The 16,002-nt window shown below is 25.8% G+C and overlaps 1 protein-coding gene across 1 annotated transcript; it reads left to right on the top strand.

Annotated features, from left to right (window-relative positions):
- The first annotated feature begins 8,397 nt into the window (after positions 1–8,397).
- LOC130961735 (FCS-Like Zinc finger 17-like) lies at positions 8,398–9,524 on the top strand. The gene is made up of 2 exons (XM_057887731.1): positions 8,398–8,739; positions 9,086–9,524. The coding sequence occupies exons 1-2, from the start codon at positions 8,447–8,449 to the stop codon at positions 9,282–9,284; spliced, it is 492 nt and encodes a 163-aa protein (XP_057743714.1). The 5' UTR covers positions 8,398–8,446; the 3' UTR covers positions 9,285–9,524.
- Positions 9,525–16,002: the final 6,478 nt, after the last annotated feature.

Genomic DNA, 16,002 nt, shown 5'->3' on the forward strand with positions numbered 1-16,002 from the left:
TTTATAATATATTTTTCATCAATAATATTATGTGTACATAAAAAATTAATTACTTAACAGTCATTACATATAAATATATATTTGGAAATTTATAAAAGAAGTATATTATTATAAATAAATTTGATTATTGGTTGATTACAAATTTGATTATTTCATTAGTCATATTTAATTATTCCAATAAATAATTATCTAATTAAAAATAAGTATATATTTTTGTATCCTGCACGAAATAATATATAAAAATATATAAAAATTTATTAAAAAAATAAGTGAAAATATATATAGTTATTATCACTACAAATATTTATAAAGTTAGAATTAAAACTAAAGTTTAATGGTTTTCGATATTAAAAATAAATAATATTTGTCTCAACTAATTTGAGTTAGTTGAGTGGTTATCTCACTCATCCACTTAAATAATAAGTATTAAAGTTACGTCGAATCACACCTTATGTGTGTAGTAACCCATTAATTAATAGCAAATCTTTAACTCCAATACGCAAATAGTTGGCAAATACTGTAAAAAAAAAGATACTATTTGTCTTTAAGATCTCTCGAGTAGAGAAATACCGAAAAAAAAATATTACCTATTAAAATTTTACATTTTATGACATAATATCCAAGTTAATAAACTTATGTCATTACAAAAGCTATTAGATTGGTTAATATTTATTGATAACATTATTGAAACACCATCGTTGAGTATTAGGTTGTGTGAAAAAAAACCATAATAACTTTTTCTATTCAATAATTTATTCTATTAGAAAATGAATTATTATCCTTTGAATTGGTAAATATATATACCATTTTATTTGACAATAATTATCATTAAAGAAAAGCAAATAATTATACTATTTTACAATATGATGTGCAAAGTAATTTTTATTTTGAAATAAATTCTTGTTAGTAAGATAAAATTTAAAATATTTTTTTCTTACTCAAATTTAAATTTAAATTCAAAATTGATTAACAACTCAGGCTTTTTTTAATTTCAATAACCAAAACAAAATTAGATAGGTAAAAAATATTCAGCATTTAATTATTTCAATTATTTAAATTTTAATTATCAAAATTGGGTTAAAAATATATTATAACTTAATATTCGATAATATATATTATAATAATATGTTCCGGCCCAACCTACAAGTAAATCGGATTCGATCGGGTGCTCCCCGCGAGTTGACTCGATGGATTTCCTAACCCGCCAATTCACTTCGCTTCCCTACCTCATCAGAACTTCTGGACAGTTGGAAAGAAAACTTTTAAGAAAGAGGGTCTGCACATGTGGGACCCACTCTAATACAGACTATATAAGAGGAGGTCCCTACCCCACTCCCCCAAGTACGTCACTCACTTTATCCTAATTGCCACCTCTTGTACTGATACTAACTTGAGCGTTGGAGTCCTTGCAGGTGACACCCCCTCCTCATCAGCTCATAAGAGTCTTGCTCACCTGTCCTCCAGAGCTCTCCCAGGCCAAGCATCCAGTAACCCATCAACTCTCGAACTCCATCGTACCAAACCTACTTTAAACTCGAGCCACCAAACATAATATATAATGTACAATTTGTTGAGAGTTAATTTATTATCTAAATTTATTTTATAAACTTTATAATATGTTAATTGGCGACCTTATTTTTTATTATTTAAGAAATTATTCAAAATTTTTATTATATAATTAACTTAATTAATAATTTTTATTATTATTTTTTACCAAAAAATATTAGTTTATACTATTTATATATTTTAAATATTAATAAATAAGTAGGTATTTGCACTATTATATTTATTACCTTAGATGATGATTTAAGTTGTTTATTTCGTATATATGAATAATATTTTATATCTTAAATTCATTAATTTATTCGTATTAAGGGGATAAAATTTTGCAATAAATAATATATTATGAAAATTAGTTGATTTACAAATAAACTAATTAGATGGTCATTACAAAAAATTAAAAAAAATTATTTATCATATATAGTAGGACAAATTATTATAATAAACCAAGTCTCCTCTAAAATTATCCAAATCCCCCAAAATAGAAAAAGTTACCTGAATGTCCCAAATTGCATTTCTATATAAATCGAATTGATTAAATTCGACATATCCAAATACATACTAAATCGAATCCATTTATATTTGAATTGCATGCAAATGGAATTCGTTTATAAATCGAAGCTAATAACTTCGAATTAAGTACCCATATTAAATCGAAACAATAAGATTCGATTTTTAATTGCATGTAAATCGAACCTATTCAATTCGATTTAGACACGTGAAGAGTAGTCGATGGTAAATCGAAGCCAATGATTTCGATTTAATGGTTTTCGTAAATCGAAACCCATAGATTTAATTTACAAGCAACATCTCCCTCAAGTAGTTCGAATCTAATGGCTTCGATTTATGCTCAATATTGCTATATATAACAATTAAATTTTATTTATTCGAACTACAAAACATACAAAATCCACACCCAACCCCACCACCTAGATCCAAAATTATCGAAAAGCCACCTAGAAAATATCGAAGTTGGACACATGGAGGACAACCCAAATCGTCTATATCGGCTAGATGGAGTCGCGCATATTGCTGGCGCCATCTACCTCGAAGTTAGTGAAAAAAATTTTTTTTTTAAACATAGATTAGTCATTCTAGTAATGTTAACATAAATTGTGTGGTAGTTGATTAGAGTCTTCAATTAGGGATTATGAGAAAAAAATTTTAATATAAATGCATGGTAGAAATAGTAAGCTATTAGGTGGTTAGATTTTGATAAGTTGAAATGGTACGTAAGAAAGTTGTTTTGGATTGTAAGATATGTTAGATTTTTGAAGTTATTAGTCTTATATGCAACGAGACTTGGTTTATGAGTAGCAATGGCTATAAATTTTTTGAGTTATTTAAAAAAAGTAATATAAATATTTTTTGTAATTGTATTTTTTGAGTTAGATAGTTATGATTAGAAATATTAGGATATGTTAGATTTTTTTAGTTTTTTAATCAATTTTGTATTCTTTGTGTAAATGTGTAGGACTAAATGTTTTTTTTTTTTGGAATTCGGTCATGAATTATTTAGGATTTTGTGTTTGGTTAGATTACTAAAATTTGGGTGATATTCTAAACAAGTTTTCAGAGATAGAGCATGCTATGTTAATCGTTTTCAGAATTTCATTCATTGAAAATTGTATTGTGACGATTGTGATAAGGAATTTTCTATCATTGTGCAGCCCTGTCGCCGTATCTCCAGCACGAGACGCCAACATGGTATGCCATTGGACGATAGGATCGTTCCGTACTTGCAAATGGCCGGTTTATACCATCTTGCAAGATTGAACGAGACATGGTTTAGACTGGACAAGCCATTAATCAGCGCATTTATGGAGAGATGGCGGCTTGAGACGCACACTTTTCACCATTGTATCGTTTTACCTCCTAAATACCTCTGCACTGGTGGAGGCTAACCCGAATGAGCCATGCGCATCACTAGCAAACTCCTTGCACTTGCTATAGTACTTGCGATGATCGAATTTCAATACCTTGTACTCAACTCCGCCTACGGCGAATGCTATAAGTCTTCACGCTTAACACGATTTCTTCTTTATCCTAAAAATGCTGACCAACTTCAAATTTAGATACAACTCCTATATTTTGTGTCTCTCTAGCCACGAACTCAACAGGTACTCCCGGATCCCCTTGAGGTGTCATGGCATCCAAGTCCAAAGCTAAGAAGTGTGGAAAAAACTAATTAGTACCCGAACTAGATGCTCTCCCACCCACAGTTGGAGTCGACCATGGTGTGTCATCGTCACTATCATCCGCTATTGTGGCGGGCTCCACATCATCATCATCATACAGTGCATCCTTAACCCCATCGGATATTCCAACCTCTCCAAAGACCGGGACCATTGTAGGAGAACCGGGCATCGCAAATACTACTCCCCCAACGGTCCAGTCTCACCAACTATGACATCACCACTACGGTTTAGATTGAATGTAAAAGAAGGAGAAGCAACTAAAACTGCCTCAGGTGCAATGATCAGCGCAACCGACGAGGCACCAATAGGCATGGAACTAGAGCAGGTTGTATGTCCCGAGAATTGAGGATTCCGATTCGAACCTTCAGAACTAGATACCGCATCTACAAGCTTAGCCAACAGTTTTGGAGTCCTCGCCTCAAAAAACTGACGGTGACAATGGTGCAGAACCTGCAAGTCTTCGTCACTGTTAATAACAAATGAATCATACTTCACATAATCGCGTAACACAGATATCGGGATTCTATATAACAACTTCTGCACCCGTTTGACGCAAAGCAAATCTAGTTTCTGGAGTTTAGTATCCTTAAACTTAGCAAAATTCGTGGAATGTTTGAGAAAAATACTCAGTGGGTCCTTATCAATAAACTTAATACCTGATCACGTTTTTTTTAATGGACCCTCTATAGTGCACAAGAGCTACAAAACTCTCATCACTAGCCATTGTGAATCTCACTATGGTAACAATTTCACGTTGAGCTCGTATTTATTGACGTCAGTAATGTATAAATCGAATTAAGTGCATTCGATTTAATCATATAGTGTAATACATACTAAATCGACCGTACCATATTGGCTACGATTTACATAAAATGCTACTTATCATTCTAAATCGAACTAAATGGTCCAATTTACATGCAATTAAAAATCGAATCTCATTGTTTTAATTTAGTGTGGGTACTTAATTCGAAGTCATTGGCTTTGATTTATAAACGAATTCCATTTGCATGTAATTCAAATCTAATGAATTCGATTTATTACGTATTTGGATAAATCAAATTTAATCAATTTGATTTATATAGGAATACAATTTGAGACATTCAGATAACCTTTTTCGTTTTGGAAAATCTACGTAATTTTGGAGTGGACTTGATTTATTATAGTAATGTGTCTTATATAATAATCCTTGATATATATTAAGATGATTTATTTTAATTATGTAAATGACTATTATTATGTTCACTTTTTTATTATATTAGTAAATAATATTTAAACCTAAAACAGAAGAAAAAAAGTTAATTAAAAATTTTCTTAATTTGAATTAAAAACTTCTTGTAAATATAGCCAACTTTTATATATATATATATATATATATATATATATATATATATATATATATTTATGAATTGTATAATTTTGTTACAACAATAACTTAAAATATTAACGTAAGATATATTTGTGTCTAATAAGGCCCAAACAAATAAGATTAATATAGGTCTATTATTAGGATCCTAAATATGATTTAGTTTTATTAGCTTGAGGCTTAAGCGAGTGAAATCCATGTATCTCCTTTTAAATCAGTTTAAATTAGATCTCTTTTTCTAGTTAAAAATGGTAATAAGTACTCGTGGGGCGCAAGAGCCCCCTTCCCCGTTACTAACTCCTGTTTAAAAAAATGTCCCTCGTTTCTGTCTATATTTATCGCAAGTCCCTATTTAATTATTTTCTCAAGGGATGCAGATACCCACAAATGTTTTATGGATATTCTTTAAAATTTTTTAGAAAAAAATAAACAAATAATATAATAATAATCAATTTAATATAATTTAACACAGTGCATAACATATTCATTATGAAAATAATATTTTAAAAAGTATAAAAAATATTTTAACATAAAAACATAACAATTTTTTGGGCGAGGTTAAGTGACCTTATGATGAACTTGAGAGTTAGAAGAAGTGAGTTAGAGAGAGCGTGAAATTGAGGTAGATAGAGGATGAGTGTTGAAGAAAGAAGAAGGATTCGAATTAGAAGTAGAAATTAGGATTACTAAATTTAAAAAATGGATTTATTATGTTTATATAAATTAGGATAAATCATTAATTTAATATGTTTTTGGATTTAACGGGTCACACAGGACAGGTATTTATGTTTCTACCCGACTGCCCTTGTCCATTTTTTGTGGGCGGATCCTCACCCGTAAAAATTTTACGGGTCCCTATTTAACTCCAATCGCAAGTAATTCATACGAATATCCGTTTTCAGCTGATTTAATATTTTTTATCATTCCTATTGCTAGTTGTTGGTTCGTAAAGTGGAGTTACAATTACCACTTATTAAATTCATAGATACCCAAAGTTTAAGTTATATCATTCTCATAAAAAACACATGTATCCTTGTTATAATAGAAGATAAATAGAAACACTAAATCAATCACATTTATATATATATAACAATAATAAATATCACATATTATAACTTATGAAATCATAATATTTTAAAAAATAATATATAAATAATTTAAATATTGATAAGACTAGACGACTTTAGAAAAAAAATTAAAAATTACATGTTGATTTATAAAATTTTTTTTAAGAAATTTTTTTATAGTCTATGAATAATAACTTTAAAATTAAATTTTATATATTATTTATTTTATATATTATTTATTTTATTTTATAAAGACTTTTTTTTTTGTATTGACGATGTAAGTGGCTATAATGTGACTTTTATCATTAAATAAAATTATAAAAAAATAAAAAATAAAATTGGTTTATTCTCTCCTGATAATTCATTTATCTTTTAATTTAAATTTAAATTAAATTATATATTTAGTTTATATTTGTTTATTTATCCTAATTATTGTATATAATAGATAATATATTTAACCATACTTTAAAAGAAATTATTCAATTTTATACAATTAAAAGATAACTACGAAACTAAGACGAAGTAAAATATAATAAACATATGAGGAGTAAAAGTAAAATAGATAATTAAAAATAAAATAAAAAAGCAATTAAAAGAAAGAGAAGAAGATAGAAAAGATAATACATATAATTAATAAAAAAATTATTGTAAAAAAAATTTAGTATAATTAATAAATATAAAATATAAAAGATAAAAATTAAGATATGTTTTTATTAAAATATTTCAAAAAAATATTATGAAGAAGGACTTATTAATCAAGTTCTATAAAAATATTATAGAAAATTTAAACTATTAGTAAACAAAATAATAACATACTTAAAAAATTATTAATTAAAATGCATAAAAAAATATAAAACAAAATTATGGAAATAATTTGGCAAAATAAAGATAAATAAAATAAAAAATATAGAAATTACAAAAATTATAACCGAAGCACAAGAGAGCTAGTAAGAGAAAAGAGATATAAAATATATTCCCATTTTATACATATTGAAAATAATAAGAGAATAATTTAAATTAAATTTATTTATTTTATTTTTTATTTTTTATTTATTAAATGATTTAATATTTATCTTAGTTAAATTAAATAATTAATATAATTGATTAGTTATAATTAATGTTGTTCACTTTAATTGTATAATTGAAATATATTAAAACGTTAAAGATAAAATTAAAATTAAATGTTAAGGATAAAATAAAACAAAATGACATTTATGGTGATGCATAAGACATAGAGTGAACAATAAATTAAATCAAATAACATATTCGAATTAAATTAAATAACATATATTAGTTATAATTAATGAATTCAAATGAATCAAACAAATTAAATAAAAATATCTCTAAAAATTAATTAAATGAATTAATTGATACAAATAATTAGTATAATTATTTTGATTCATTAAATTTAAAAAATAAATTAAAAAATACCTCTAAGAACTTTTCATGTCAGCTCCATCACTAATATCAAATAATTTGATATTTATTCTAATCGAATTAAATAATTAATTAATTATAATTAATATATTTAAATAAATTAAATAAAAATATCTCTAAAAATTAATTAAATTAATTAATTGATACAAATAAGTAGTATATATCTAATCAAATTAAATAATTAATTATATATAATTAATTTAATTTATTAAATTAAAAGAAATAAATTAAAAAATAATTGATTAAATTTAATAAATTAAAATATACTTTCAGAAACATATTATATCAATTCTATATTAAATTTAAAAACTCAATTTTAATATAATATAATAAATAATAGATATTGGTGAATTAATATATATATATATATATTATAATTCATTTATTATTAATTTTTTGTGTACACTTAATATTTTTTTCTCAAAAACATATCATACGTTCAACTAATTATGTATTAATTAATCTTCTGACGACCAAAATAATGATTTCAGATATTACATTTTGTATTTTTTTTTAATTATTAATTCTTGCACTTTTCGTTTTTGACCATAGAAAAAGCATGAGTGAAACATTGAGAGATAAGAGATTTAAAAACTATATTTTGCATTATGCAATTGAAGCACGTGTTAATAAAAAATTAGTAACACTTTAATTTATACACACACTATGGTGGAAAAAAAAATAATAATGGTGCTGTCCCTTTCGTGGGGCATGCTTTTCCTTTTAAATATCCACCATTGTTTCTTTTCTTTCATTCATTTCATTAATTCTTTCTCCTTCTTCTCCTTTAAAAAAAGAAAAAAAAAAAAACCCTCTCCAAGATGCTACCAAAGTTCATGAGTTCTTTCATGGTGGAAACACAAGAAGAAGAAAAAGGGAACAATCACAATAACAAGAATAATAATAATAGCATGGATGTTGTTGTTGGTTTGAGGCTTCTCACAAGCTCATCATCAAAGAGCAATGTTCTTGTGAAATCTTCACTACTATTAGTGAGAAATAAAGCATATAATCATCATAATCATCAACAACCTCAAGAAGATTATTGCTTCCTTAAAACTTGTAACCTTTGCAATAAGCAGCTTAGATCTGACAAGGATATCTACATGTACAGGTAAATATCTATAATAAGGCCCTCTTCTCTCATCTTAACTCTAAACTTTAATTTTTTCTTTTAATTATATTTTAATTATTACTCTAAAAAATATATATTTCTAGAAGTTAATTTTAAATAATTCATTTTAAAAAAATATTAATTATTTAATCTCCAAGGATGATGGATTGTTTTAATTTGATTTTACACACATAAGTAGAATATATATGTGTTAATGTTACAAGTGTGAGGAGTGCACGAAGTTAGTCCCACATCAAAGAAAATATAAAAAAGAGAGAAGTTTATAAGATGAGAAACTACTTACAATTGATGGTTAATTATTATTATAATTATTATTATGATGCAGGGGTGACCAAGGTTTCTGCAGCATAGAGTGTAGGAACAGACAAATAGTTTTGGATGATATGAGAGAATTAGAGAATTCTACAAAGCAAATGGTTGCATCTTATAATAATAGGACACACCATTGTTGCAATGATGCACGCTTAGAAACTCGTCTCATACTTGAAGATCTCAGAATGCAAAGACTCAAATATAGATTCTGAATTGGAACTCTAATAATAATTATTATTATGTGTTAATTAATCAAATCAAATTTTCCTTGTCAAAAATTGAAGTCACTGCTGGCAATAATTTTGTAGAGAGAGGGATCTATATATATATATGTATGTATTATATTGATGTAGATATATTTGAGCTCTTTCATTTTGCTTTTAATTGCTGGATATGAGTGTAAATACTAACTAGTACTACTTTGCTTATAGTGGAGCTTCTGAAGTGTAATTATTAACCTTATATATATATATATATATATATATATATATATATATTAGTAAATTCAAATTAAATAATACATAAGGTAGATTTTTATTTATTTATTTGTTAAAAACAATGCGTGAAAAAAAATCAGTCATCTTATATTTGTTACATTAATACATATCTATTCACATATTTTTTTAAATTAAATAATTGCATCCTAAAATAATCAAATCGTTTTTACTAGAAAAATCAAATTTTTTGATAGTAGGATAATAATTTTATTTAAAAAAATTCTAAATATATATATATTTTATAAGATAATCAATTAGTGACTAATTTTTTGTGTACATGCACTTAATATAATTTTTTATTTATTTTATTATTTACACAATGTGGTTTATTATTATTATGATACATTATGTCACACCCTGTCCATCATTGTCTTTCTCTTGTCTAATGCAAAAATCCAAGGAATCTGTGGACACATTGCATTAACTTTGATATTGAAGGGGGCTTCAATACAAGATATTTATCCATCAATTGATGATGAATATGGCTCTTAGCTTGCATAAGAATTAATTCATCAACTAATAAACTGATAAATTATTAAATGAAAAAATGGTGGACCATTTAATCTGAAATAATATAGCTTGCTGTTAGGTACATGCATATCAAAATTATATAAAGTAAAAAAGTTTTATATCAATGGAATTACTTTTTTTCCGTACCACACTACCATATATATAGTTTCATATGCCTTGGTCCCTTTTTTAGTTTTTTCCCCTTTCAATGAAAAAAGGTGAAGGAAACTCAATTTATTAATCAAGTTTGAATTCTTTTTAGCAAAATTGTGACATGTCATTGTATTTTGATGATGGCCCAAATATATATAAAAGATGCCTTTTACTTTTTCTTTTATTTTTTTCTTCTCTCTAAGATAGGACAACTTAATGGGGAACTAGAACTAGTAGGTAGTGGTGTCATGTTCCATTATAATTTTCTAGGCATTTTATCTCTTTATCAAAAGATGTTCATTGAACTATATAGAGGAACCTTAATTATTCGGATATCCTTACCATGAATAAAGGATTTTGTGTGTGATAGTGAGATGAACCTAAATTGATCATCATGTCTCTAAAACTATGATATCCCACAACGCTTTGTCTCTAATTAAAACTAGTTAGGGTGCTTTTGCATCTTATTAGCAGTAGTAAAGAATATATCAATTTCAATTCATCGAGTGGTTAGTTTATTCACCATTTGAATAAGTAAATATTGGAAGTTTAAATTATATTTTATGTATATATTAATTTATAATTTATTATTAGGTAACAATAAATCTTTAAACAAAAGTCATATTTACAACGTAACATATTAGTTTTTCTTTTTTGTTTGATCGAGAGATACAATAGAAAAAAAAGTATTAAATAATATCATAATATTTATTCTACCACACAAGGATAAACCACAAAAAATACATCAGAATTATTTTGGCGCTAACAAAAATACTTCTGAATTTTGTTATGAATAAAAAAGTCATCAAATTATTTTAAAATGCGATAAAAATGTCAAAAAGAATATTATTTTTTTTATAAATGCAAACGACTATTTTATTTGAAAAATCGTTTATGTATTTAATCCAAAATTTTATAAGAATATATAAATAACTATTTAAAAAATATACACAAAAAATTGGATAAAAATTTAATTTCTATATTTTTCATATTTTAAAAATATTATTGGTTGTTGACAAAATTTCATAAAAAAATATATATTTAACAAAAAATTACTAAATTTTAAAAATAAAAATATTTTATTTTTTAATTATGTTACAAAAATTATATCAAAATTTAATTTTTAAAATATTTTTTATAAATATATATTTAATATTAAACATTTTTATCACGTATTTAAATAATTTAAAAATATTTTTATCGATGCTAGAATAATTCAAATACATTTTTAATGGTTTGTCCTCCACATAATCAAGAGGTGCTATTTTCAGAACAAAAGTATATAGTATATATTGCAGAAGAAGGGTGGAAGTGGAACATGTTCCAAAGATGAATAATTGAGTTTGATGGAATTATATTTTCGAGGGGCTAAGTTGGAATAATGGCCAGTAGTACCCCACTTCATATGGAATAAAGTCCTTTTAGATTTTAAGGTTTGTTTTTTTCTTTCTTTTTAAGGATAAATATAGAATAATTTTATAGAGAAGTTGAATTTTTATACATTTAATAATCAATAAAAACTTCAAAAATTTCTACCTTTTCCATACAATCTTTCTACTTTTGCATTTTTAATTAAGGCACTACAAATACCTCCAATAAAGTATTTTTAGAATATCATTTTTAATATTTTAAAAAATTAATTAATTTAAAATTAAAATCTGCATTAAAATTGATTTATGAAATAAAACCGTATCACTTTAGAGATACAGTATTACTTTAATAGAAAATAATAAAATTTTACCATTTATATAATTATATTAATAAAATAATTTAAAATAATATAAAATTTTAATTAAACTAATACAAAATATTGGAAGAACAAATTTTATTTTTAACTTTAAATTATTATTTATAACATATGGTCTTATAAGTATTCTTATAAGATTCAAAATAAAATAAAATTAGAAAACATTAGAAATATTCTTAGTTAATTATTTTTTTAACAAATGATATCATATTTTATTCATAAAAAAAGTTAATGGCAATATGGCATATATTCAAAACCAAAAAGAGCATATCAAGAGTATGGCCAACACATATAACTATACGGCAAATATATAAAGAGACGCAAACATAAAAATAAACGTACAAACTTTATAATATATTTGGTGGTGATGCATGATAATTGATAACACATTTTTTTATATATATTTTTTTGTGTACTTTGAAGTTGCATTTGTGTCAATTCTTTTTAATTATCATGTGATTTGGGCCACAGAAGTTTAAATTCTACAACCCAATCTCTCAACCCTAGAGTAGTAAAGCTTCTCTAGACTAAAGCTAAGGAAGACAGAGAATTGACACAAGGGGAATTAGCATTTTAGATTTGTTAGTTTTTGCTCTGTTAGAGTTTCTTTCTTCTGAATGTCGTGTTTTATTTTTTCTTGTTCAAGATTTATTATCACTTTTCAGTTTTCATTCAAAGTTTCTCAACGAGGATAGCATCTTTAGTTAGCTACTCGGTTATTAAAAGGTTAAGTATATATTTTAGTTATTCAAAACGAAAAATTTAACATAATAAAAAAATCTTAAACCTCAAAAATATAAACATACGAAATTCAGATTTATTATTTGTTTTTATTTATTTTTTAATGTATATTTTTAAAAAAAAATATCTGAAATTTCTAAAATTTAAATATCTAAAATCTAAAAATAAGAAACATTCGTGAAATGATGCCTTCGTTTTTAATAATTTGCTTTTATTTACTTTTTTAATTCATTTTTAGAAAAATATTTGAAACCTCTAAAATTTAAGTATCCGAAATTCAAGTATAAAAAATATCCAAAATTATTTTTTTTAATAGTTTTATTTTATTTATTTTTTATTGTACATTCTCAAAAAAAAGTATTTGAAACTTCTAAAACTTAAACATCCAAAATTTAGGTATAACAACCGTCTAAAAGTGATGTATTTTTTTTTTACCATAATTAAAAAATTTTTATTGTGTTCAGATTTTAGATTTTTTATTAGATTTTAGATATATTATTATATTGGTTTTGAATTTTTTTTGTTACATTTTACATATTTTGTTTAAGTTTTAGATATTTCTTTTACAATGATTTTAGATGTTTTTTTAATTAATTTTAAATGTTTTTTTTGTTAGATTTTAGATATTTTTTTTCATTTAGTTTAGATTATTTTTGTTCTTGTTTGTAGGCTTGCAGCCTAACTAATAGTTGACTGTTATTGACCGATACTCTAATTGATTACCTAGCATGATTGATTATAATTCTATATGCCATAAAGATTTAGCAATACACCATGAGACAATGATATCATTATCGGGCTCGCGTAATGGGTCACATCTCATCTGACTTGGCGAATCTCTGTTTATGTAATTTTTTTTTTGAGTTAATATTCATATTGGTCCCTAAAATTATACTTATGCCTTAATCTGATTCTCAAAATTTAAATTTACTTAATTTGATCTTCAAACTTAACATTCATGACTCACATGAGCCCTTGGCTTTGTTTTTGTCAAGGAATTGTTAACGACGTATTTAACGATTGACAACTATTCTATTAGACTTTCTAATGGCCATTCGATGTATTAATTGAATTTTATTTTACTTTAATTTGCTCTCTGTGAAACATTTAAAATCCTAATTTTCATTTCATTTAAGGGTTTTAAAGACTTTTAGAGAATAAATTGAGTTAAAAAATTTCAACTGCCACATCAAATAACTGTTAAGGAGTCTAGCGTGATAATTGTCAGCATAGTTATCAGAATCGGACTGGACCGGTCGGTTTGACCGAAAAATTAATAAACCAGTGGTCTGGCGGACCTGCAATTGAACCGGTCAACGATGGTCAAATTCGTTGAAAACCGGCCAGTTCGCACTCAGACTGCATTAAACCCGCACGAGTCTACCGTACACCTGGGCGCTGCTGAATCATCGTAGGAGCACCCTGTTCACAACTCTAAAAATGCAACGAGAAAGATTCGAACTCGGGTCAACCGGATAAATCAGTGACCCATCGGTTGAACCAGTGACCTAGTAACACAGTTGTATGACCGGGTTAATTACCAGTTCGGTTCTGATAACTATAACTGTCAGTCTATCTGAGTACGTGGTTAAGGATGTGTTTGTTTTTTAGACTGAATATTATGTTTGGTGACTAGAGACTAGAACTAAAATTTTAGTCCCCGAATACAAAATTTCAGTCTATTAAGTACCTTCAGAAAGTGGGAACATAGAGAAATAAAATTTATAGGGTCAAAAACTAAAACTTTAATAACATTTTTTTTTAAAAAATACTCTCATTTAACATTTTAAATTCTAAATCTAACCCTTAGTGTCGTATTTATCTTAAACTAATATGATAATGAGATATAATTCAATTTGGTATATTTTACACCAAACACAATACAGAGATTTAATTTAGTCTCTATCTCTCAGTTTCTGTTAGGGTTGCACATGGGGTCAGGTGAAGTCGGGTTCGTCTTGACCCAGACTCGATCCAAAATAATGATTGAGTCTATTTTTGATACTCTTATCCGGTCTTAGACTCGATGAAATCATATTATTTTTTGGGCCACACTTAAACCGGATCTAAATTGGGTAACATTCGGGTCTTGATAAACTTTATGCAAAAAAATTTGTTATTGAGAAATTGATATCCATATTTGAACTTGAATTTGTCCATAAATTTTAATTTTATAATTTTTTTATCTATTTCTAATTCAATAAGTTTGACGAAAAATAAATCAATAAGATTGTAATTAATTTGAAAGACATATTTTTTTTATAGTGCATCACGACATCACCAAAATTTAAATCCTATATTTTTTGAACCTCTAAATTTTTGAAAATAATCATTCCATAATATTACAACATTCACGTAATAATAACTGGAGTCTAATAATAATAATTTGAAGTCTTATAATAATAATTAAGTTAATTACACACCAAAATACATATTTAAAGTCTCGTAAGAATAAAATAATTTTTTTTTCTTTATAAGTAACTCGAATTTTGACCCGAACACAATTTAATAAATTAGTTAGGTCATTTATTGAAACTTCAGGTCTAACCGGATCACAACAAAACTGGACTAATTTAACTCCAAAGTAATTGTATCCAGATCGAATTTTTGGGCCGGACCGGTCATTAACACTACCCTCTAGTTTCTGTCTTCTTTATCTTTTCATCTTTCTTCCAAACACATATCAATAGTTTTGTGACAAAAATAGAATAAGGGACTACTATAAATAAAAAAATGTCTAGTTAGTAGATCAAATTAAATAAATTAAAACTTAAGAATCAAATTGAGATATGAGCGATGAATAAATTTTTTCGAAATTTTTTTAATTATTTGATAAAATATAATCTTTCATCTTATATTCTTTAAGTAGAACCAAAAACAAAATATAAGAGAAAATATATTAAATGATAAAATTTCACACTCTCTAAATAATTAAATAAAAACATTGAAAAACTCCCCTCTTATATAAATGTAATTTCAGTTCCAATTTGAATATTAACTCGCCCTTTTTTTTTAGCTATCACTTTAATAGTATGATCACAATTCACAAGTAGTAGCAGTCATGCATTGGTTTGAAAAGCAGAGTAGAAGAAGAACTGAAAAGTTCGTTAATTAATGCTGCCATTAGTACCAATATTTGATCTTTTCGTGTTATGAGCTCCATTCATGGCCTTGAGAATCTTGAGAAGACTGATTACGTTTCCTAGATTGCCATTATTATATTTTGTAACTGTAAATGAAGCAATTAAAGTATTAAAATCACCACAATTTTGGTATTGATAT

Source organism: Arachis stenosperma, chromosome 2 (genome assembly GCF_014773155.1).
Source record: "Arachis stenosperma cultivar V10309 chromosome 2, arast.V10309.gnm1.PFL2, whole genome shotgun sequence".
Taxonomy (NCBI): Eukaryota; Viridiplantae; Streptophyta; class Magnoliopsida; order Fabales; family Fabaceae; genus Arachis; species Arachis stenosperma.